This window comes from Sarcophilus harrisii, chromosome 4, assembly GCF_902635505.1.
Source record: "Sarcophilus harrisii chromosome 4, mSarHar1.11, whole genome shotgun sequence".
Lineage (NCBI taxonomy): Eukaryota > Metazoa > Chordata > Mammalia > Dasyuromorphia > Dasyuridae > Sarcophilus > Sarcophilus harrisii.
The window spans coordinates 98,732,964-98,757,667 of record NC_045429.1 but is presented as its reverse complement, the minus strand read 5'-3'; the positions used below and the strand labels follow the sequence as shown (position 1 = coordinate 98,757,667).

General features: G+C 38.5%; 1 protein-coding gene across 17 annotated transcripts in view; it reads right to left on the bottom strand.

The window, feature by feature from the left end:
- The window catches only part of NFASC (neurofascin), a 240,772-nt gene that overhangs the window by 173,479 nt on the left and 42,589 nt on the right, over nt 1-24,704 (bottom strand). The window contains exon 1 of one of the 17 annotated variants that reach the window (XM_031937209.1): nt 14,566-14,958. The exons of the other annotated variants lie outside the window; for them this stretch is intronic. Within the exon in view, the coding sequence (XP_031793069.1) occupies nt 14,566-14,585 (20 nt within the window). The 5' untranslated portion in view covers nt 14,586-14,958. Of the gene's footprint in view, nt 1-14,565; nt 14,959-24,704 lie in introns of those variants that run through there. 17 annotated transcript variants of the gene reach the window in all.

Below are 24,704 nucleotides of genomic sequence, written 5' to 3'. Positions count from 1 at the left end.
GACTTTGTTTTATTGATTTCATTGAGAATAGGAATTCCTTGTACCAAGGCAGATCAAGACCAGACATGTAACCTTTATAGTTTAAGAGAGCTGTCTGCAGGGTAAGGATGGCTGGGTTAGAAACTAAAATGTTAAGTGACCCACACAGTCACACAGCCAATACGGTAAGAGGCAGAACTCAAACCAAGATCTTCCTGACTCTCTACAATATTCCACACTGCCTCTTTTGTCATCCCATAGTAGCTCACATTCATATAGTGCTTTATAAATGTTTATGTGTTTTCCTTGCCATGCCTTTGTGAGATAAATAGATAGTGTGACTAGTATTAATACCAAGAAGAAACTAAAGCCTAGAGGGAATAAGTGATTTGATGAAGGTTATACAGCTAGAAAAGGTCAAGAGTAGGGATTAAATGTAGGCCTCCTGACTCTAAATTCAGCACCATTTCCCTTCTCTTTAAATATCTCTAGGAAATCAGAATGAGAGCTGGAAGTGACCTCCCAGGCCATATATAAGTTCAATCTCTTCATTTATACACAAGGAGCAGAGTCTAAGAGGGATTAAACTTTCTGCTTTGGATACATAGTGAGCCTTTGTGGTAGCATTTGAACCCAGTTCTTTCTGATATGGCATTCTATTCATCATAAAAAGCACTAATCTATACAGGGGAACATCTTAATTTAGTCTTAAAACATATTACCTATTTTAAAAATATTTTTATTTATGCTATTAAGTATTTCCCAGTTCTATTTTAATCTGTTTCTGGAGGTACCAAGGAGTGTTTGTGGGCTGCCTGCAGCCTGTGGGCCATGAGTATGATACATCAACACTATACTTTGTTGGCCCTCTATACACCACCTATGTATTATATATTATGTCTATATTATGTATTATTGCTCAGAGAGGATTATTCTAGTAGTTCTAAAGTACTAAAGATTAAATTCAGTGAGGAGGGAGACTGTCTGACCTAATCATTGTATTTTCCCTTTTTGTGGTACAACATACTGGTATAAAAGCTAGCAAAGACCTTTTCAAGGCTGCTTACCCACCTCTGGTGTCCACCTGAGTCATCAAACTCTCACCTGTGGCTCCAAGAAGTTATAATATCAATAGTGATCACATCCCATTAAAAACCATCTCAGCAGATAGGCTAAATCAGGTTGAGTGTAATTGCTGGGCCTCAAACCCATCGATGAGTTGAAGGATGTCTACCCCAAGCATGTGAAGACTTTCCCCAGTAGAATGGGCAAATGAGAACAATTTGTTCCAATGGCCATGAAGGTGAAGGAAGCAGGTGCTATGGAGTACTTAGAGCTTGGTGAGACATCAAAGACACCAAGGCCATCCACTGCATCCTGTGCCATGTCCAGTCATCTTCACTTTTGTCCTGCTATTCAACTTCAAAGACTTGGGAACAAAGAATGAGACTGATGACTTTGTGCAATTCTGTCTCCCTTAAATCCAGTTCAGGCATGAGTCAAGATATTACTCTGTGATGTCATTGATCCTCTTCTAAAATGAAGGATGAACAACAATGAATAAACAATAAATTAAAAAAACAAAGCCTTTCAGCTTCAGCTTCAGTATGTAATCTTCCAATGAGGAGTCTGAATTAATTTCTTTAAGGGATTAGACCTACAATTTAATTAATATAGAGAACTCTTAGGTAAGGAAATTCCCTCTACCAAGGCAGGTACAACACCTTGTCTGAACCTTAGCAAAGAGCTGCCTTGACATGGACAGTTTACTTGCCCAGCATAACATAGCCAGTATGTCAAATATGGGGTCTCAACTCAGGCTTTCTTGCCTTTAAGCCCAATTTTTTATTGCTATACCTATTGCTCCTTATTTGTATAATAAATATTTGTTGAAATTGAAGTGTTGTTGCCCTAAGGAGATGGGGGTGTTCAGATGTAATGATCTCCTGAAATTTGATTCCAGAAACCTCAGGAAGCTAAATAGCCCAGAAATTAGTGACTAAACTGAAAAAGAAAAAAAATTCTCAAGAAAAAATAACCCCTAACTTCATTTTCCAAGGAAATTTAAACCCAAGATTGCCTGATATTGAGCTGAGGATGTCTGAAGATGTAATTTTCTATAGGCAACTGGCAGGAAAAAGAGTTGTATCCCATTCCCATATCAGAGCATAGAGGCAGGAAAACCAAAGCAAATGCTTTAATGAGTTTGAAGGATACCTTCCTTCCAAAGGGCTAAATGTACTTTTGCAGCAGTATCTCATCCTGGAAATTATGCAGTTTTAGAAGAAAGCCTGATTTTTTTCCTACTATGAGACTGGGAATTTGAAGCACAGTGAGGTGAAGCAACCCGCCCAAAATTACGCCCAAATTAATCAATCTTCAAGCATTTGTTGTTGTTCAGTTATTCAGAAATATCCGACTTTTCATGATACCATATACTATAGCATTCCTGTTTCCTCCATCCTCCACTATCTCTCAAAGTCTCAAGCTCTTGTTCATTGTTTCTATGATACTATCTCTCCATCTCACTCTCTGCTATTCCTTTTCCTTTTGCCTTCAATCTTTCCCAGCATTAAGGTGTTTTCCAATGAATTGCATCTTATTATGTGACCAAAGCATTTAAGCTTCAACTTCAGTATATGACCTTTCAGTAAACAGTCTGAATTAACTTCAAATATTGACTGACTTGACCTCCTTGCTGTCCAAAGAACTCTCAAGAGTTCTAACTCACTTTTCTAGCACCACAATTCTAAACTATTAATTCTTTGGACACTCATCTTTCTTTGTGACCCAACTCTCATAGCCGTACATTGCTACTAGAAAGCCCATAATTTTGACTATACAGACCTTTGTTGGCAAAATGGTGTCTCTGCTTTTGGTATTGCCCAGATCTGCCATTGCTTTTCTTCCAAAGGGCAAGTGAATGGCTACAGTAATCTTTGAGACCAAAAATATAAAACCTGATACTGTTTCCATTTCTTCTCTCTCTATTGGCAGGAAGTGATGAGACCAATTGTCAAGATCTTAGTTTTCTTTTATGTTGAGCTTCAACCCAGCTTTTACACTATCCTCTTTCACCCTTTCTTTCACAAGAAGCATTAATTGGGTGTTTACTGTGTGCTAAATATAATTTTAGGCACCAAAAATGCCAAAAAAAAAAAAGCAAAAATCACCCCTCCCCTCAAGAGACTTAATTTCTAATGGGGAGAGACAATGTGTACATATGTACACAATATGTATACACAAGATGCATACAGAGTAAACACAAGGTATATCTAAAACTCAAGCTAAGTCTTCAGCTAAACCACTTTAGATGATTCCTTTCTTCATACTGTAAGAAGACAGAGAAGTTTCCAAAAGAAGAGGACCAAGTGACTTATCCTACATACAGTCTCAACCACATACCCACTGCATCTGGTCCAAGCTTAATCTCACAAAACAAATTCACAAGGTCATAGGATTTGGAAAAATAAATGTACCCAAGAGATTATCTTTTGCAAAAGAGAAGAAGGAAACTACAAAGGAAGAAAGCAATGATTCTGAGAACTAAGTGTCCAAGGTTATACAGATAGCAAACAAAAGAGCTGAACTTTGAAACCAGATTTTCTGGCTCCAGATCCATAACTCTTTCCAATACAAGAATTTTTTTTCTTTGGTGCTTTTTAAAAATATTTCTCATTGAAAATGGAACAATCCATATTTCCCCACCTATAATCCAAACTCCAGATTCTTAAATGTGGGTCATAATACCATATGGAATCTACTCACTCAATGTAAGAGGTCACGAAATTATAATTTACTATCAGTAAATCAAATCAGTAAAAATTATCAGTAAAATATTGTCAGTATCTTATTCATATTTTATATATTTATATATCCAGGGTCATATAAGAGGCAAAAGAAGTCATGAATAGAAAAAGTTTAAGAAATTCTGATCTAAACTACAACTGGAGTTGTGAAATCTGTCAGCCTCCTTAATCTATGCAGCCTGGGTGAGTCGCTCTTCTAAATCCAGTTTGCTTCCTCAGTCCCAATTCATTGTGTTCTCCCCAAGAAAGGTTAAGGAGACATGGGTCTTAGAACTTAGCTCTCCCAGTCCAGGATAAATTTGTCCTGATGAAAATATCTCTGGCCTTCATGCTGGGAAATAAAGGGATGGAAGAGAGGAAATCTGTTGAAAAGACTAGAAAAAGAAGGTCACCTTCTTGTTCCACTTGCCTCTGCCTTTGAAAATAGGGTTTCCCTCTCAAAAATGTCTCATATATTTCTCATACCAAAGAGTAACTGCGTCTACAATCTTTATATCCTTTCTCAATGGCAAAACACCTCTCTCTTTTTTCCCTCTCCCTCAAAATTCCATTGACACCTCTGAATTCTTTAACCCTCAAATTCTCCTAGAAGCCAGAATCCCAGAAGTGACTACAAAGAATGGGACCCAGAGGAGGAGAGCCAAGCCTGGTCTAGGAAAAAGCAAGTGGGCAGTCAACTAGAAGACAATACAAAAACATTTTTTTCACAAGCCTTTTCCAAAATGAAAGAACGAGATTTTGTACATGTATTTACATATTATATATTTATTTTCTACATTATGTATTCATAATGTTATATATTTATATTATATACTATGTATTTATATTTGCATGCATAAATGTATAGAGTCTGATTTTGTAAAACAATGACTATGACGAAGGCTCCAAGCCACCAGCAGACAGCAGATAGGTGAAAATTTCAAACTTTGCCTCCTGCATATGAAAGCACTACATCAGCTTTGGTCAGGGCAGAGGTTCATTGATGCTGAAAACCCAGTGCCCAAAGCCATTCATGAGTGATTGCAGGAAATCAGGAGAATGTCATAAAGACTCATAGATTTAATATTTGAACAGGCTCTTAAAGGTTACTTAATATATAATTTCATTTTACAAATGAGGAAACTAAAGGTTCAAGAACGATGATTTAAAGCTCCATCTACTGATTCCATTCCCATCACTCTTTTCATTGTAGTGCAGTAAGATTCTATCTAGGAGAAGAGTTTCTTATCCCTCTACAGGACAGAGATCATAGGTTCATAGATTTTGAGTTGGATGAGACTATCTGGTACAATCTCTTCCTTTTACCAATGAACAAGTTCAAGCTACAGAGAGGAAAAATTATTTGTCCAAGATCATATAGGTGACTAAGCTGATCTTATGATTTTTAATCTAGAAGGCTTTCTATTGTACTACATAGTTTCAGGATGCTAAGCATGGCTTGGTATGGATCTCCCTTTTGATGCAATGACTGTGTCTTTAAGTGATGATATAGGACTCAAATTGAGACTGGAACTTCTGAAGTCTAGGTCAATTTATTGTATGCTGTTGTCCAGTTGTGTCTTTTCGACTCTTTTCAACCCAATTTGGGATTTTTTGACAGAGATACAGAGAACAAGAGGTTCACTGTTTCCTTTTCCAGATCATTTTACAGATGAGGAAACTGAGGCAAACAGTATTAAGTCACTTCCCTGATTCTAAGTCTGATATTTTATCCACTGCACTATCTAGCTGCCCCTCCTAAGAACTGAGAGCAAAATGAGGATTCAAGATTTCTGAATTTCCTTTGGAGCATAATTCTGAACTGAGCCCAAGAGAGGTATACCATGTGAGCCTTCCCCCACCTCTCCCCACCACCTTCAGAACAGCAAACAAAGGCCCACCAGGGGTTCCCCTTCCCAGGTTGGTGGAAACTTCAGTTCAATATGTATCCCTCTGAATGCTCCCTTCCAATCCCAGTTAATAACATCCTGTCACATTTGGAGGATTTGGGGTGTGCGTGAATGGGGTGGATACCACCTGCTATTGGTTGAGGTGGGTTGTAAGACACATTACAATGTCATTTACCATAACTCCCCCTACAAAGGACCCACAGCAGGGGAGCCTTCAGGGCTGGGGAGTGTGTGTGTCTAAGCTGTTGTAAGAAGAGAAAGCTAGGAAGGGGGCAGGGTAGCCTGTGCAGGCTGGGACTGCAAGCTCTTAATCTGAGGTCACAGGCCCCACGGGCAGTCTGGTGAGGTCTCTGGACCCCTTCTCACAATAGTGCTTCTAAATGCTGAAAACAAGAGACAAAGGATTCCAAAGGAAACAAAAGATAGTAAAAAGAAAGATGTAAAATTTCTTTTCCTATCCACATTCAAGTTACCTAAATACTATCCATGACTCCCTGGGGCTCTCTGCACCCAAGTTTAAGAACCCTTATTCTAGTTGATTTGCTTTTCCTAGAGAAAAGAATGAACTATTTAACTTGTAATAGAGATGTTCTTTTCCCAGGCTTTATTCCCAAAGGAAGGAAAAAGAAAGCACCCTCACTTTTCAAATCCTAGATTAATTTAGGCATTAAAATGACAGTATATCTTCTTCTAACACACCACACACACACACACACACACACACACACACACACGCACACCATACAGAGAACAGCTATCTCCCACATTTGTTGTGAGGATAAAATGAGACTTATTAAGCAATTTGCAAAACTCAAAATGCTATATAAATGCTTTCTGTTAACATTATTATTACCTCATAGGATACTGTGAGAAACAAATGAGATAATATATGTAAAAAGCTTTGCAAATTTTAAATGCCATATAAATGGTAACTATTATTATTAATATACTAGCTACCTACAGCTAGAATATTTTACACACCTGAAAATTCACATTGAGAAGTTGAAAGTTAAATATATATATATACATCCATATGTACATACATATATACACACATGTATAGACACATATATACATATGTAATCATATGTGAATACATATATAAAATATATTTTATAAATATATAATGTAGAAGATATATATGTATGTATATATACACATATATGAATATATATATATATATATTCACTTTTTCTATCCTTTACTTTCTTCCAGGGGTCAGAAACAAACCTAAATGTCATCACAGAATAGCATCCTTTTCCCTCAAAATGTGATTATGAACTTGGCAGTGATATTACTTTCATTCAACCCACAAATGAAGAGTCGCAGGTTCCTATCTAGGAAAATGCAAGTGTTGAGTCTCAAGTATTTGCAAATGCTTAATATGAAGAAGGCAGCCAAAAATCGCCTTTAAATCCAACACGTGTGTTGAATGAGAATAGTGTAAATGGAGATGATGATCATATTAAGGGGAAGGAGTTGACCCTTAGCTTAGTAAGAGGGGGTAGAGAGGGGGGCATAGAAGTAGATTGCATATAAAGAGACAGAGAGAGGATGGTTGTTGAGAAGGGGTGGTCCAAAGGAACAACAGCAGAATATTTAGGCCAGAAGGACCAAAAGCTAAGAACTAGCTACCAGCTGAGTTGATGAGGGTTGCAGCCACAGAGTCAGTGGAATTTTAATCAAACCAAAAGGGATAGGCAAAGAGCCCACAAAACAAAAGAAGAACCTATCCCATCAGTCAGGGGTCTGAGATTGTAGGAGGGTAGATGGAAAGAATTATAGTGAAAAGAATTATTTCCAAAGAGGCCTTAGAGGCTACTTTGGGAAGTAGCAAGAAGTAGTATGAGGTGTTTGCTATGTTCAGGAAGACATATCAGCTGTATATAGTTTGTGCCCCAGGTCTCCTTCACACTTTATTAAATAAGGTTCAATCATGTTCCTGATGCATCTGCATGTGTTAGATAAGAGTGGCTGGTAGAGGGAAAGGAGCACCACTGAAGAAACTAAAGAAAGACAAGGGAAAGTCTGAGCACCTTCTTTAACAGAGAAATCTTTCTCCTTATTCCCTGTGGGTGCATTGGAGATGGCAAGATCCACCCATCAAAAGCAAAGAACAGCCAGCTGGAGCTCTATGCCTTTCACAAGCAAAACTTTTCTCTACAGAAGCAACATTTCCTTGCACCCTCAAACATTCCAAGATTGGGGAGAGGTGGGCTGAGACCTTCTCACGAGGAAACAAGAGAAGTTTTACTAAGAGGCAAGTACAGTCTTAATAAAAGGGAAAACTTCCTAACTATTAGAACTAACACAAAATGGAATGAGCTGCCTTCAGATATCTGTTAGAGCCTTTTCAAATTTAGCTCCCTTGTAAATTTACAGTGTGAGCATTTACACTTTGAAAATCAGCCAACATTATATATCAGCACTTGATTTACTGTCTTGTTGATTGTTTAGACCTCAGAAAATGCTGGAGAAAAAATATGGATAATGCAGCTTAAAATTAACTCTGTGTCATGAATACCTTAGGAGGGCTGGAAATCCAATTGTTAATTTGCTAGTGGAAGCTGTGCTTTCCCCCTTTCAAGCAGAGAGTACAATCATTTTGGGGTAAGATGTCGAGAACTTTCCTTTTCAAATATGATATGGGCACTCTGAAGGGCTCTTCCAAATGTGAGATTCTGTGCAGTTCCACATCCCTCCAGGCCATCCCCCAGAACACAAGTAAAGGCTACAAGATTCCACCAGCCTTTCAGAGACATTCCTTTTAAAAAGAGGAACCTCCCTCGAATGGGCAGGTTGATTCTATTCCCTAGGAAATGGGACCCCTTCCACACGTTAGCTCTAGCAACCCACACCCGGCAAAGCTCCCATCCAGACACAGAGCCCAGGGACACCAAATAGGAAGGGAAGGGAATGCAGGGAAGACAACTCCCATTAGGCTCCCTGCCAGATTTCTAGCACAGGGAGACATGCTCTGTGCCCTGCCTGGCAGGAAGCGCCTCCTGCTGTGTTAACAATGCCAGGCTGAGCTCTGAGGCACTAATGGGGGGTACATTAAAAACCAGAATTATATCAATATTCCCTGTGGTGTTTTTTCATAGCCAACCACAAAAGTGGGAAGAAGGAGGCTTGAATGAGTTGAAACCCTTCAAAGAGCAAAGACTTCTCTGTAGAATCATCCTTCCTTGATTCCCTAGCCAGTGACCAGGATTCTGCCTCTATTTGGTATACAAAGTGCTTTCTGCTGCCCTAGACTCCTAGAGCAGGGTGCTCCTTTAGGGTGCTAGGAAGACAAGCTTCTGAACCCCAGAATGCAAAGGTGAGAGGGATCCTCAAAAAATCATCAATTTCTGTATTCCTCTTGTTATTACAGAATTCAAGGTCAACCTCACTGCCAGGGAGTACTTCCTGAAGTCTGACCTAAATCTTTTCTGCTGCAGTCAGCATTCATTTTGCACTGGCCTCAATGGGGACAGGTCAATTTGCCAATTCCTCTGGCCGCAGGGCAGCTGAGGGTAAAGCAGTCTCAATGTCGCTCTCTAAAGTTTTCCACTTTCACAACTCTGGGAGTCTTTCACCAAGGCACACAGAGAGAAGAGAGACCCAAGGAACATTTAACAGAATGCAGGCTCACTCCTTCTGAGCAGGCTCTCTGGGAGAAGGAATTATTTGGCCAATGTGCCTCTCAGGTTGAAGAGAGTTTCTGCAAATAGATCACAGTGAAAGGTGCTCTGAGGAGCTTGCTGGCACTTCCCAAAATAGTCACCATGTCGGATGGGGCGGAAGCAAGATCAAAATCAGTGAATCTGCAGCATCTCTGAGAAGCCAAGGGGCCAAGAAGGGAGCTGTTGTTCTGAGAATAATCTCATCATCCCCTGTATTAATCAGTACTGTAGCTCAAGGTGAGAGATGGGTTCCCCAAGAAAACATTTTTTCTCTCTCTTTTAATTAATAGTATTTTATTTTTTTCAATTACACATAAAAAGTAGTTTTCAACATTCATTTTTATGATTTCGAGTTCCATTTTTGTTGCTCTCTCCCTTCTTTCCCTCCCTGTTCCCCAAGACAGTCTGATATGTTATACATGTGCAATCATTTTAAACATATTTCCAAATCGGTTATGTTGTGAAAGAAAAAGCAAAGCAAACCAGAAAAACCATAAGAAAGAAAAAAATGGAGAAAAAAGGTGCAAATACTATTCTTTGATCTACATTCGGACTCTGTAGTTCTCTCTCTGGATATAGATGGCATTTTCCATCCCAAGTCTACAGGAATTGTCTTGGATCCCAGTATTGCTGAGAAGAGCTAAGTCTATCAAAGTTTATCATTATACAATGCTGCTGTTTCTGTGTAAAATATTCTCCTGGTTCTGCTTGCTTCACTTAGCATCAGCTCGTGTAAGTCTCTCCAGGCTTTTCTGAAATCAATCAGCTCATCATTTTTTATGGCATTGCCCCTCCTCACCTCCTCATGACTCTCCAGTGTCAGCAACCTGCTCTCTTCTGTCACAGAAGAAATATTTCTTCTTGTTTAAGATAAGCCTGAAACTTATATCCTTGATTTCATGTCCTACTGTGACCTTCAGGACCTGATCCCACTCCTTCATGCTTTTCTTCTGGTGGGCCCTACCTACTCCCCTACTACCATGGTCAGTTCTTTACAATCCTTAAAAAATAAAAAAAAAAGTCCTCCCTTCTGCTCTACCCAACTCCTGCCACATCTCTCTCTTCCTCTTCATTTTCTAACTTATTTTAAAAAGTCATTGCCAATAGTTCTTCACTAACCACTCACTTTCCACCCCATGGCAATCTGGCTTCCATCCCCATCACTTTTCTGAATCTTCTCTTTCAAAGGTCACCTAGAATATAACTGCCAAAATCAGTGGCCATTTCCCAGTCCTTGTTCTGACCATCTCCTATTTCTGGAGACTTTTTCCTCCCTTAGTTTCAACTGAATTCAATAAACAGGGAATTCAATAAACACTGAGAGTCACGTCTGGTCAGGCTGAGATGCTACCTTCTGTAGGAAGTTGTTTCCAACCTCTCTTAATTCTAGTACCTTCGATCTTAATTATTTCCTTTTTTTCCTGTATATGGCTTGCTTGGTGTATATTGGTTTGCACATTATCTCCCCAATTAGATTGTAAACTCCTTGAGGACAGGGACTGTCTTTTGCCTCTTTATATCCCCAGTGCTTAGCACAGTGCCTGGCATAGAGCAGTCACTTAATAAATGTTGATTGATAGATTGGTTGAGTTCAATAAATATTTATTAAATACTGTGTTAGGAGATTTATGTAAAATTATGGTGTTATAAAATTTAGGTAAAACACAGCTCCTGTTCTCATAAAATATACAATTTAATAAGAGGATAAGGCCACATTTGGATATTTTTAAAATTATATGCATTAAAATAACGTTTTGGTCATGTATACTTATTGTGTATCTAATTTATATTTTAATATATTTAACACTTACTGGTCATCCTGCCATCTAGGGGAGGGGGTGGGGGGGTAAGAGGTGAAAAATTGGAACAAGAGGTTTGGCAATTGTTAATGCTGTAAAGTTACCCATGCATATATCCTGTAAATAAAAGGCTATTAAATAAAAAAAAATTAAAAATAAATAAATAAATAAAATTATATGCATTAATTGTGATGCCTTTGGTGAACTTATGTAAGGACAGACCATCGTCCTTGTTGGAGGCAAGAAGTTTGAGTCCTTCCTCAGATATTACCTGCATTGCCCTGGACAAAGCATGTGGCCTTTCAGTTCTCATAAGCAAAATGTGGACAATAACACTTATTTCACAGAATTATCACAAGGCTCAAGCTAGATAATATGTACAAAGCACTTGCCAGATCTTGAAGTACTATGCACAGATTAGCTAAGATTATCATCATCATCATCATCATGGGTCCCACAGGATGGTAAGTCATGAATGGGCTGTGATTTGCATTACTGGAGTGAACATCCATTGGTGAGACTGCATCTCCATTGGAATACTGGTTTAATGGAGGTACATTTAGGAGATGCTAAACAAAGTGTCATGAAAGGTCCAAGGGAGAAGATCACTCATTATCTCTTCAGAGACATCTCAACTCCTATCACCCAACTCTCCTACATCTTTCACTGGACTTTTTCTGACTCTTTCATTACCTTTTTGTTTTCCCTCAGTTCCTCAAAAATAGATGACTTTGAGGGTTTGACCCACGATCTGTTCTCTCGATTCTCTCCTTTGACAATTTCATCTACTCTCTGGTTTCAAATATCACCTCTCTGGAGATGATGTCCTCTGGAGTTCTATCCTCTCTTCCAAGCTCACACATACAATGGCCTTCAGGACACCCCCACTAGAATATGTCTGCCTTACACTTAATATGATCCAAACCAACTTGTTTCGATTTCTCCCCTAAAGTTATTTCTCCTTCTGATTTCACTTCATTAACCTTTATCATTAACACCTTCAACACCTTAGTTTTGTCTTCGATTTTCCCATTTCTCTTAATTCTAAAATCCTATCATTTACCAAATCTGGTCAATTCTACCTCCTCTATTATTCACATTGCTTGTTTCCTCCTCTATTATCACTGCCATTGCTTTAGGGTAGACTTCTAGAAGTCCTTGAAGAGAACTCAATAGATATTCTAGAAACCCTAATTCTCTCCTCCTTATATACTTTACAAGAGTTTTCACAGCTGGACATTCAATGTGTCCAAAACTGAACTCATTATCTTTTCCCCAAGACCTTCCCCTTTTCCTAAGTTCCCTATTAATGTCAAGGGCACCACCATCCTTCCAATTACCTACATTTAAAACCTAGATATAATCTTATTTATGATTGGTGAGGTCCCATCCAAATCTCAGATTCTATAATTCTGTGAAATATTGGTTGGAATGAATTGTTCTTCTGATTTGAGGGAAGGCATCTCTGGCCTAGGCCCAACATTTCAAGAATACTTTTAGAACACCTTACCACCTCTTCCTTAAATTAGACACACCCCAAATATCCCAATTATGACAAGATGTTATTCACTGGTATAAAAAGAAACAGTCAAAAGGACAATCTGAGAAAGAACCTCCAGGAGGACCTTTCTTTACTGGGACCTTCACTCCAGATGTGCTGGGTAGAGGTGAAGGAAGGCATGTATGTAGTTCTCTTAACTACAGCTCAGAATTGGCATCCCATAATGGAGCTTCCAAACATCAACTAGAGTTATGTTCAGAGCTGCTGATGGTGTAACATCACACAGGACTAAGAGGTCCCTGAGTCTGTCTGCTTGTTTTTTGGCAGAACTGTACAAAGAGTCACAGTCCACCCTGTATTCTACACCTATGCCATAGCCAACTCTTATTTATTTGGGACTACCTCTCATGTAAAGGGAAGGTTCCCTAACTTCTCCTAAACTTCCAAATACACAAAAAAATCCATATTAATGTGTCAAAGCAATTACCACAGAGGTGATCTAGTCTTTCTGGGAGGCTTTCTGATCTGCTGCCTCACTTTCCCTTTTCAGCACTGGGTGAGAGAAATCCAACAAGGCTATTCAGGCAAAGATTTCATTTCGTCACTCCTGCTCAAGCCCATTCCCTTGTCCTAGGCTATCCCCTGTTGTCTGAAATGAACTCTCTCTCCACCACTGTCTCTCAAAATCATTCCCCTTCAAAAACCTAGCTCAAAGGCTATCTCCTACATGAAGCCTCTCCTCAGCTCCAAAATTATCTCATCCATATTTATATATGGACAAAATTTTTCCTCCTTTAGAAAGTAAACTACTTTCAGGGCTTTTTGTTTTTGCATTTCCACTATGCCTAGAACACAGGCTGGCACATAGTGGACAGTAAATGTTTGTCAATTGAACCAATATCCCTCTTCAGAACACATCACATCGAAAAAGATTTTTTCTTTCCACCCAAGGCCCTGGCATTTGTATCCCCAGCAGATTTTTCCCTTCCTTCTTCCTATTCAAAGAAGGAAGAATGAAATAAATTGCCCCTCAAAATCTTTCTATCCATCATCCCATTCTGTTATCGTATCTTCCACATTCCTCTAAATGTGAGAATTACTCCTTGTGGACAAAGCTCTCTATATCTCAAATAATAGAGCTCTGAGGGGCATGAATTAGCATGTTCTTCTCTCACCATTCCACCTTCATCCATCCCAACTTCTCCTCTCACCCACAGTTTCAGCTGTATTATCCTCCCTAAACTCTGCCCCTAACCTAAGCCAGCCTCTATTTCAGCAGAGATAATGAGGCAAAGATTATTCAAAGAAGAGATTTGATGCAGGATTCTTGCATGGAAGACAAACAAGATATACAAATCAAAGTATCACCCAAGAGACGGGAGCTTCTAGCTGAGACATTTCAAATGGCTCCTTAATAAGAAAACCACAGAAAGCCGGGAGGGTCATAGCAGTGAGGGCAGGCAGAGATAGAGAAAAAAGGCACCCCTTCCACACTCCCAGGCCAAAGAAATGTAACTGAATCAGACCCAAGTCTCTCTGGACTTAAGTCTTAACAATATTTACAGCACTAGGGAAATGATATGAAGGGTTGGGAGAATGAGAACAAAATACAGATGAACCCTAACCCTTCTTCTTGTTATACAAGTCCCTCGATACAAAACAGTTCAGTTCCATGGGCTAGGTAAAGTCAAACAAGTGGAGACAGACAGACAGACAGACGGACAGACAGACAGACACACACACACACACACACACACACACACACAAACATATCCAGTCGTCACACAGCATACTCTGGTTTGCCTTCCTTTCTCCCCAGGTCTCTTAATTCACTAATGGAGACTTGGAGGAAAGGGCAAAGCCATGAGAAGCCATAGTGTGCATATATTAGGGTATAGGATGAAAGATTTCCCATCCTACCTACTCTCTGCAGGTAGCATGCTTCTGTACTTTCGGATCTTCTCAGTCTCCTTTGTCCCACTCCAGAGTGTCCTCCATGGAGAAGCAGAGAGGAAGATGGGGGGAGAAGTGGAAAACTAGGACTCTTTCGAGCCCCCTGCCATCCCAGCAAAGAGACAATCTCAGAACAAAATATTTAGATCTGATGCTTCTTCCCTTAAGCTCTGACCACAGCGCAAATGCTGCAGCCCTGCCCAGTGAGGAGTCAGAATAATTAAAGATTCCTCCCCACTACCAGCCAACCTCCTCAGCCCTCACTGGCATAAACAGAGCATTATTATTATCTCAAGCCCACCGCATCCTCTGAGACTCCAGTGAATGGAACCCTACACAATACCACTTGTTTATTAATAACCACTCTCCCCCTCCCTTCCTCCCTCTCAGCTCTCCTCCCTCTCTCACCCTGCTCCATCCCTCCCTTCCTCACCACTGGGTCCCCCTCATGCATAATGGAGGAGTTGTCTGACCCATGACACAAGCTAGGCTGTGCTTCTCCAGCACCGAAGTGGAGGCCAGGCAGAGAGAGGTACCAGGCTGAGCCAGGCTCCCGGGATTGGGGATGAAGACCCCAGCTCAGGGACCCAAGACATAACCTTTTGTTGTATGGGAGATAGCAGTGGGTCATGAGAGGTAGTGACTATAATTCTTAGCATGAGTCACCTTTATTCATTCAAATTCATTTGACAAATATGAATCAAGTGCTCGTCATATAGTGTGGTGAATAGCAACTGGCTTTAGAGATAGAAAGAGATGGGTTCAAGTCTGCCTTCTGACACATGCTGGCTATGTGATCTTGAGGAATTAGCTTAACCTTTTGGTCTTCAAGCCAGAAGTATCAAACAGATATGTTCAACAGTGGGACAATACAACAAGACTCAGGTTAAAATGTAATTGTAAAATACTTTTAAAAATATGATAAATATATATATACATAAATATATCATACATACACATAAATATAATAATATACCAATCCATATATATACAAAATACAATATACAATACAATATACATAAAACATAGATTATATTATATTTAAAAAGAAGCAAATATGTAACTAGCAGGCGTTCTTTTTTTTTTTTAATTGGGAATGTTTTTTTTTTAAATTTATTTAATAGCCTTTTATTTACAGGATATATGCATGGGTAACTTTACAGCATTAACAATTGCCAAACCTCTTGTTCCAATTTTTCACCTCTTACCCCCCCACCCCCTCCCCTAGATGGCAGGATGACCAGTAGATGTTAAATATATTAAAATATAAATTAGATACACAATAAGTATACATGACCAAAACGTTATTTTGCTGTACAAAAAGAATCAGACTCTGAAATATTGTACAATTAGCTTGTGAAGGAAATCAAAAATGCAGGTGTGCATAAATATAGGGATTGGGAATTCAATGTAATGGTTTTTAGTCATCTCCCAGAGTTCTTTTTGTGGGCATAGCTAGTTCAGTTCATTACTGCTCCATTAGAAATGATTTGGTTGATCTCGTTGCTGAGGATGGCCTGGTCCATCAGAACTGGTCATCATATAGTATTGTTGTTGAAGTATATAATGATCTCCTGGTCCTGCTCGTTTCACTCAGCATCAGTTCGTGTAAGTCTCTCCAGGCCTTTCTAAAATTATCCTGTTGGTCATTTCTTACAGAACAGTAATATTCCATAATATCCATATACCACAATTTATTCAGCCATTCTCCAACGGATGGACATCCATTCAGTTTCCAGTTTTTAGCCACTACAAAAAGGGCTGCCACAAACATTTGTGCACATACAGGTCCCTTTCCCTTCTTTATAATCTCTTTGGGATATAATCCCAATAGTAACACTGCTGGATCAAAGGGTATGCACAGTTTGATAACTTTTTGAGCATAGTTCCAAACTACTCTCCAAAATGGTTGGATTCGTTCACAACTCCACCAACAATGCATCAATGTCCTAGTTTTCCCGCATCCCCTCCAACAATCATCATTATTTTTTCCTGTCATCTTAGCCAATCTGACAGGTGACTAGCAGGCGTTCTTATGTGGATTAGTGATACCCTGCCCCCTTTTTTCCATTTGAGTGTAATACTATTGCTTTAAACCTATTCTCTAAAACTCTAAGTTATAGAAAAAAACTTGCTCTGAATTACTAGAGTTTCCTATATCTTCTTCTCCCCTATCCAACATTGGCAAATTATTAGGTTCTATGTGGATATAAAGATGTCTAAGACATAGGGCCCACCCACAAGGGGTTAGGGTCTAGTAACATAAAACATGGATATAAGTAATTTGGATACAAAGTAAAATATGACAAGTGCCATTAAAAATGTTAAGGGATCTCAGTGTAAGGAAAACATGTTTCTAGCAAAGGGCAATCATTCATATCATATCTTCCTTGGGCAGCATTTCTATGGAAGAGATCATATGCAAATAATTATGTATATTCATGCTATCTATATTGTAAATGGGAGGTAACCTCAGAGGGAAAATACCGAGGGTGAGGGTAAAGAGAAGAACCATCAGTAACTTTTTGCAGAAGTTGGGATTTGATCCCAGTCTTGAAGGAAGCCAGGAGGGAGAAGTGAGGAGGGAAGAACAATATAGATAGGCAGCCAGTGCACATAGAATGGCACTAATGCCTAAAAGGATAAAGTAGAATTTGTCGAAAGTCACAATGCTATTTAGTAGTTTGAGCTGAAACTAAAAACCAGGCCTCCCAATCCAGTACTCCCTCTATGTTTTAGACCAAAATAATGGTTACAAAAAAAAAAAAAAGGTTGAGAGATAGAAGAGTTCAAGGTGTGTTTGGGGAATTAGAAGTCGTTTAAATTTAGTGGGAAAATGCTATAGAAAGGTAGGCTAGAACCAAAAAATTGAAAGTTTTGAATGCCAGATTAAGGAATTTGAATTTTGTTCAGTTGGCAATGGGGAGTTATTGAAAATTTTTATGCATGAATGATATAATCATGACTGATCTAGAGGTAGATTAATCTAGCAGTAGTTTTGAAGTCAGATTGAGGGGAAGTCAAGAATGATGGACACTGAGACTACATTGATAGATCTGTAATAGTCAAGGTAAGAAGTGATAAGGACCTGAACCAGTATGGTGTGAATGAAAAGAAAGAGAAGGGGATGCATTAAAGAGGTAAAAATCACTAAGAATTAAACAAATGGTGGTACACATATATAATGGAATATAACAGTCATAAGGAAAGCCATAAGGAAATTAGATTAAATACCATATTATTATAAGGATAAAGACTAGCCTAGAAACGAGTTGAGATAATGTATTATCTTTCACCCCCATTTGAAGAAGATGTAGAATACTCTGATTGTAGGATATGGCTTGGCTGACATGATAGTTTTGTTAAACTGCTTTTTTTCTATCTTTTTAAAAAATCTCTTTTACAAGTGATGTCTTGATAGATGGGAAGGGAGACAAATGTTATATAAAAATGAATGACTTCAATAAAAATAGGAAACAAATTATTTAAAAGAAAAAACCCTTAAAAAAAACCCAGCAGGAATTCACAATAAACATGTTCTGCATGTGAGGTAGGAATGGAGAATATAATGTCAGCTACATTCATTCTTAGAAGTTGTGGAAGCCTGGTTTGTCTTGTGGGACCTCTGTTAGAAGCTCCTTGGAGGCATAGTCTTAAGACTTGGCACTTTGTAAGAGTTTAATAGATATCTATCTATCTTGCCTCTTAGGTTTTTTTCCAAATCTAAGACTCTATAATCCCAAACAGTTCACACCACCTTTGCATCTCATGTACCTTCACCATGACTTTGCTCATAGTAGGAATTTTTTAAAATTGGGGTTGGATTGGGATAAAGAAAAGGGAAGGCACCCCCAAAGGGGGCAAAGACTGGTACAAATGCACAGAGGCATATGTAGAGAAATAAAAGACTAAAATCCCATCTCAGAGCAAAGGGCTAAGGATTCAGAATTCATCAGAGATCAGGCATCCTGCATTTGATATCATCTTCTCACTCTCTGGTCATACCTGCTAGGTAAGGATGGCTCCTCAGACAGAAATGACATAGCTACTAACTGCTCCCAACAGGGACCCATACTGTCTCATCCTCACAATCACCAGAGCTGGGATTTTTCCAGTTTCTCTCTTCCCTACGGCGGCAAGAGCAGAAGCAACTGCCAGAAGCAGAGTAATATAGTAGGAAGAACCTTGGATTCTGGAATTAGGAAGATCTGAGTTTTAAACCCCATCTTCTTCAAGTGATAATTAAGACTTACTACCTCTGAGACCCTGGGAAAAACATTTGACATTTCAGAACCTCAGCTGCCTCATTGGTAAAATGAGATAGTTGCTCTAGGTGATATCTAAAGGCTGTTCCAGTTCTAAACCCATATTCTCAGAGTGATTTTGAAAGCAGCAACCGTTCTTCTAGCAATTAGGAAGGCTCTAGATCCTCACAAGAGAGTGGATTTAGGAGCAAAGCAGACTAAAGCAAGGGAAGAAAAAGGCAGAGGCGGAATGGAGGGGCACAGGCAGGAGAGGGATGACAGCCAGACTGAATGTGGGTCACATTTGCAAAGCCCAAGTGGTCATCTTCAAATGGCCGACACACAGCCAGCTGCAACAGCTGGCATGCCCTTGAGGAAGGTTTCTGTCCAAAGCAGAAAGTCATACAACTCCAACCAGCCCCCAAATAACCCTGGATTGTCCCCATTTCAATCCATTGCTCATCCCTGAGGCCAACCTGATTCCAGATTTCCCCAAGCAGTCCATTCTCTAAAACTCATCACTGAGTGAAATACTTATTGATTTGGGGGAGAACAAAATTATTTCTAAAGGACTTTGGCCTCTGATTCCTAAAATGAAGCATTTGGACTCAGTCTCACTTTCAGCTCTAAATCTATGAACATTATGACTAGAAAGAGATAAACGAAGCAAATCATCTAGAAATGTAACCAGTAAACTAAGGAGAAAGATCTTTGAACAGACAGGGCTGGAGCGCCATAGTAGGATTTTCAATGGAGATAAGGCAGGAGTCTATGTTGGGGGGCAGGATGGAGGAGAGTGGAATTCTTGACTTGACTCTATCCTGTGTCTATTTAACAGGAAAGAAAGTAAAGTCCAGAGAGGGGAGATGGCTTAGTGAGCTCAAATAGCAATCTGGATATGGGGAAAATTATGTCAGAATTCACTGACCTACAAATATAAGGAGTTTAAAGTACAAATACTGAAGTGTGAATCCAGATACCCAGCTTCTTTCCCTTTATATGCTACCCATACTAAGCAGAAGCAAGGTTAGCTTCTTTGGAACTCCTTTTATCAATTCCAAGATTTCTCTCTACCCATCCTACCTCCCTTTTTCTTGCTTTTCAGGAATGCTGAGTTTTTTAAAGTGATACTTTTGAAATTATAGGAACCATCCAGATCAGGCTCATAAACCTTTGGGGCTGGATAGGGGCAGCTCTGCCATCCTTCTCTTGCTTTTGGGGGATAAATGGGTCTAGGTAAAAAAGTACCGACATATATATATCAACTAGCTACCATTGGCAGGGGCACTCCCTGCCTTGGGGCAAAATTAAAGGAGAATGTTTTCTTGACTTTTCCAACCTCGTTGGCCTCAATATTGACCTTTCTCAGGGGTTCACCTCCTTCTTAGAAAGTTCTTCCTTCCTCTGGCAGCCTATAAGGGCAGAACCCGGAGGGCATTTCAAAGCTCAAATATATATTTCCACTTTAGCCAGTGTTTTCTCTTTTTTCTTCAAGAGGTAACTCTCCCCACAGCAATTCCTTCATGGAGACAAAGATTTGCCCCTAAGGATGTGACTTGGTGTATTCATTGTATTCATCAACTTTTAGGTCCCCTTATTGGACTAGATGTCACAGAATCACAGAATTTTCATTGTAAAGGTAAATAGAAGTTATGTAATCCTATCCATATAGTAGTAAAATAGAATAGCTTCAATGATGCTGATGCAAAGAGAAGACAATTAATCCTCATCAATACCCAGTGAGATGGCAACGTACCCATGCCAAGGATAGTATGGATCTTCTGTCCCTAAGTCATTAAAAGTGTTTGTGCTTCTTGGACTAAGCATTTATTAAGCATCTACTATATGTCAGGCACTGGGCTAAGCACTTTATAGATATCTCATTTGATTCTCACAACAACCCTGTAAGGTAGGTGCTATTATTATCATCCCCATTTTACAGTTGAGGAAACCAAGGCAGACAGAGGCAGACATAAGTTAAATGACATGTCCAGGGTCAAGACACTAGTAAGTGTCTAAGGCTGGATTCCTAACCCTAGGACCAATGGTCTATTCACTGTACCAATTCAGTGATCATTTTCAGCCCTATAAAATTTCCATGACTCACAGAGTCACTGATGGAGAGGCTATGGGGAACCAGGCACACTGTTAGTAGAGTTGTGAATTGTTCCAACTATTCTCGAAAACAATTTCAAATTTTGCAAGAAAAGTGACCTTGCTATTCATACTCTTTGACCCAGTGATCTTACTAACTAGGCTTATCCCAAGGAGCTCAAAGATAGAAACAAAGATCCAGTGTTTACCAAAATATTCATACCAAGACTTTTTGTGGTAGCAAGAACTGGATGCAAAGTAAATGCCCATCAATTGGGGAATGGCTAAACAAACTGTTTGTCTATGCATGTAATAAAATATTATGATATCGTATGACTATGACTATGAATTCAGAAAAACATGTGAAGAATTATGTGAATAAATTCTGAGCAAAATAAGCAGAAACAGATCTATACAATGTAAATGAAAAACCATCAAAAGGAAACAAAACTGAATAAATTGAAAAAATTAAGGTTTTAGGAAACCAATAATGAAACATTTCATTATAAATAAAACAAACCTCTCTCCAGAGAGGTGGAAAAAGGTGGTCCATAAAGACAAAATGCTGAGTACATTAGCAGATACTAGCCCAATTGTTTTTCTTAACTCTTTGTTACAAGAAAAGAGTTGAATATTGTTGCAGAAAGAAGAAAATTAGGTTCTAAATTCAGAAAAGACAGTGATATAAATATGAAAGAAGGGATAGAAAAAATTGTGACTCCAGACAAATATCCAGCCCCCGATCCCTGGTAGAGTGGAAAGAACAATTGTTCTAGAGATAGAGAATCTGAGAGAAATTTCTGGTTCTGTCACTTGATGGCTATGTGATCCTTGACAAATAACATCCTCTTTGGGTCTCTGTGTTCTCATCAATCAATCAATCAATTAACAAAAGTTATTAAGTACCCAGTATGCCAAGCACTGTACTTGTGATAGGGATGTAAATACAAAGAATCAAACATTTTCAATGAGTTTAAATTCTAATGATGAAAATAAGTACATAGTAAAATATATACAGCATAAATATAAATTGATAAAATATCAATTTTAGATAGATAGAAGTCAAACACAAGGTAGTTTGAGAGAATAGCCACTAGCCCTGGAAGAATCAGAAAAGGTTTCATGAAGATTCTTGAGTTCTTAAAGGAAGAAAGGAATTTTATAAGAAACATTTAAGAAGTGATTGCATTCCAGGCATAGGGAAGATTGCCGGTGAAAGACATGGGGACAGGGAATATAATATATGTGCAGAGCAGAAAGGCCAGGGTGGTTAAATTGCAGAGTACAGGAAGAAAAGTAATGTCCAATGAAGCTGGATAGATGGGTTGGAGCTAAATGATGTGGAACTTTAAAGGTTAAACAGAGGTGTTTATCTTATAAGCAAAAAGATCCCACTGGAGTTGATTGATTAGGATGGTCAGATCTGTTCTTAAGCAGCACTATTTTGACAATAAAATGAAGCATAAAGTTGAATAAGGAGAAACTTGAGGTAAGCAGATCTAATAATCTTGACAAGTAGTTAAGATGTCCTGAAGTAAGCGGATAGTGTATGAATAGAGAGAAGAAATTAATTGTGATCGGTGTTGTGAAGATAAAAATGACAATATTTTAGAACTGATTAAATTTGTGGAGTGAGGAAAAGTGGAGGGTCCAAAATAATGCTCAGATCATGAAACTGGAAGATGGTGCCATGGACAGAAATTGGAAGTCTGAAAGAGGGAAAAGTTTTGAGAGAAAGATATCATTTAAGATATCTCTGGGATATCCAGTTCAAAATATCCAATAGCCTTTGGTAATGTGTGACTAAATGTCTATCATCTATCTCCCCCAAGGAAGAAGAAAAAAATCATGGATGGAATCTTGGAAAAAATCCACATTAGAGGGAATAAAATGGAAGGTGATCTTGCAAAGGAAACTGAGTAGTTAGACAGGTAGAAGGAAGACCAGGAGAGAAGGAGACTATGAATATTTAGATAAGAAGAATCCAGTGCAGTAGAAAATCTGATAAGGATTAGGTCTAAGAAAAAGATAATTGTATTTGGCATGTAAGAGATCACTAGTAACTTTTTGTGAGAGCAGTTTTAGTTGTAGTGATGAGTTTGGAAGTCAGATTTCAGAGGGCTGAGGAGAAAATGAGAGGAGAAATGGAGGCAGAGAGTACAGACAAAGGAGTTTGGTTGAGAAAGAAAGGAGAGATAAAACATGATAGTTCTGTAGAGGTTGGTGAAGAATTGTTGGTTTTTTGTTTTTTTTTTTAAGGATTGGGGAGACTTTGAAGACGGTATGGAACTAGTTGAAAATTTGAGAAAGAAGGATAATTGAGGATGCAATAATCTGCTGTCAAATGGGAGGATTAGTATCCAAATGACCTCCAAAGTTACGACCAGCTAATAATAAATTATTATGATTTTGTTTGTCAACTATGATGTTTGTTTTTTTCCAGATACTAAGATTTTATAGCTGAAAGGTACATTAAAAGTAATTTAATCCAATCTCTTCATTTTGAAGATGAGAAAACTGAGTCAGGAAAGTGAAGTCCAAGGGAATGGCTGTGTTTAAAATTTTGAAGAGTTGTCATATGGAAGAGTAATTAAGTTTATTCTGTTTGCTTTCAAAGGGCAGAATTTTAGAAGTAATAATTGAAAGCTGCAGAGATGAAAGGTGGAAAACATTTTTGTAACAGAGCTCTCTAAAAGTGAAATAAGCTGCTTTGGGAAGTAACAAGTTTCCTTTCATTGGGGACTTTTAAGCAGAAGTTGATTGGCCATTCATTGGTCCCGTTCGGTTTTTCAAATGTCATTTGAACAAAATGGCCTTTGAGGTCCCTGAAATTCTGTGATTTGAAATGACTTATCCAAGCTCATAAAGTTAGCAAAAGATAGAGTAGGTATTCCATTGAACTCAGAGGTCTTCTTTGAATTCAAATCTCATATTCTTTCTATTATACTTTCTATACATACATACATACATATATATAATACATACACACATAAACACACATATATATTTCTTTATATATATATAATACATACACACATAAATACACACATATATATATATATATATATATATATTTTTTTTTTTTCACTTTCCAGGGGGTCAGGAGCAGGTTTTCTTAACCTTTTGTAAGTGAATTTGTTTTAACATTTTGATACTTTGTATTTTAGTATAATTAGACTTCCTTTGTAATTCTATGTATATCATTCTATGCATTTAAGGCTACAGCTCTGAAAAGGAATCTATAGGCTTTCCCAGGTTGTCAAACGGGTTCAGGACACAAAAAAGGTCAAGAATCCCTGCTAAGATCCCTCTCTGAAGTTTCTTTTCTCTATGGCCTTTTTCTCTTTACTTTCCTTTATGACAAAAAATCTGGGACCAAGGAAAAAATGGAAAGCAGAGAACTGAAAGTTTGAAGGCTAAACAACTTCTTTCCTTTTCCCTTTTCCCAACTCTACCAGGATCCTTAGCATTCCTATGGGAAGGACTCCCATTCTCTTATAGCTGCTCAGATGCCATGTTAAATCCATTAATATGAGACCCAGAATGCATGATTACTGTATTCACTGACATAAAGATATGGAACAGTTTTCAGAAGTATAATTTCCCCAGAGTTTTTCTTTAAATATTTTCTTTTCTTTAAATATTAGAACCAATGTGCCATTGCTGTGCTGCGGGTAAAAAAAAAAATCCATTTTTAGCTCTGAATTTCTGTGTGACCTTGGACAAGTCTTCTACCTCTGCAAGTCTTTATCCTACTGGGCCCCAGCT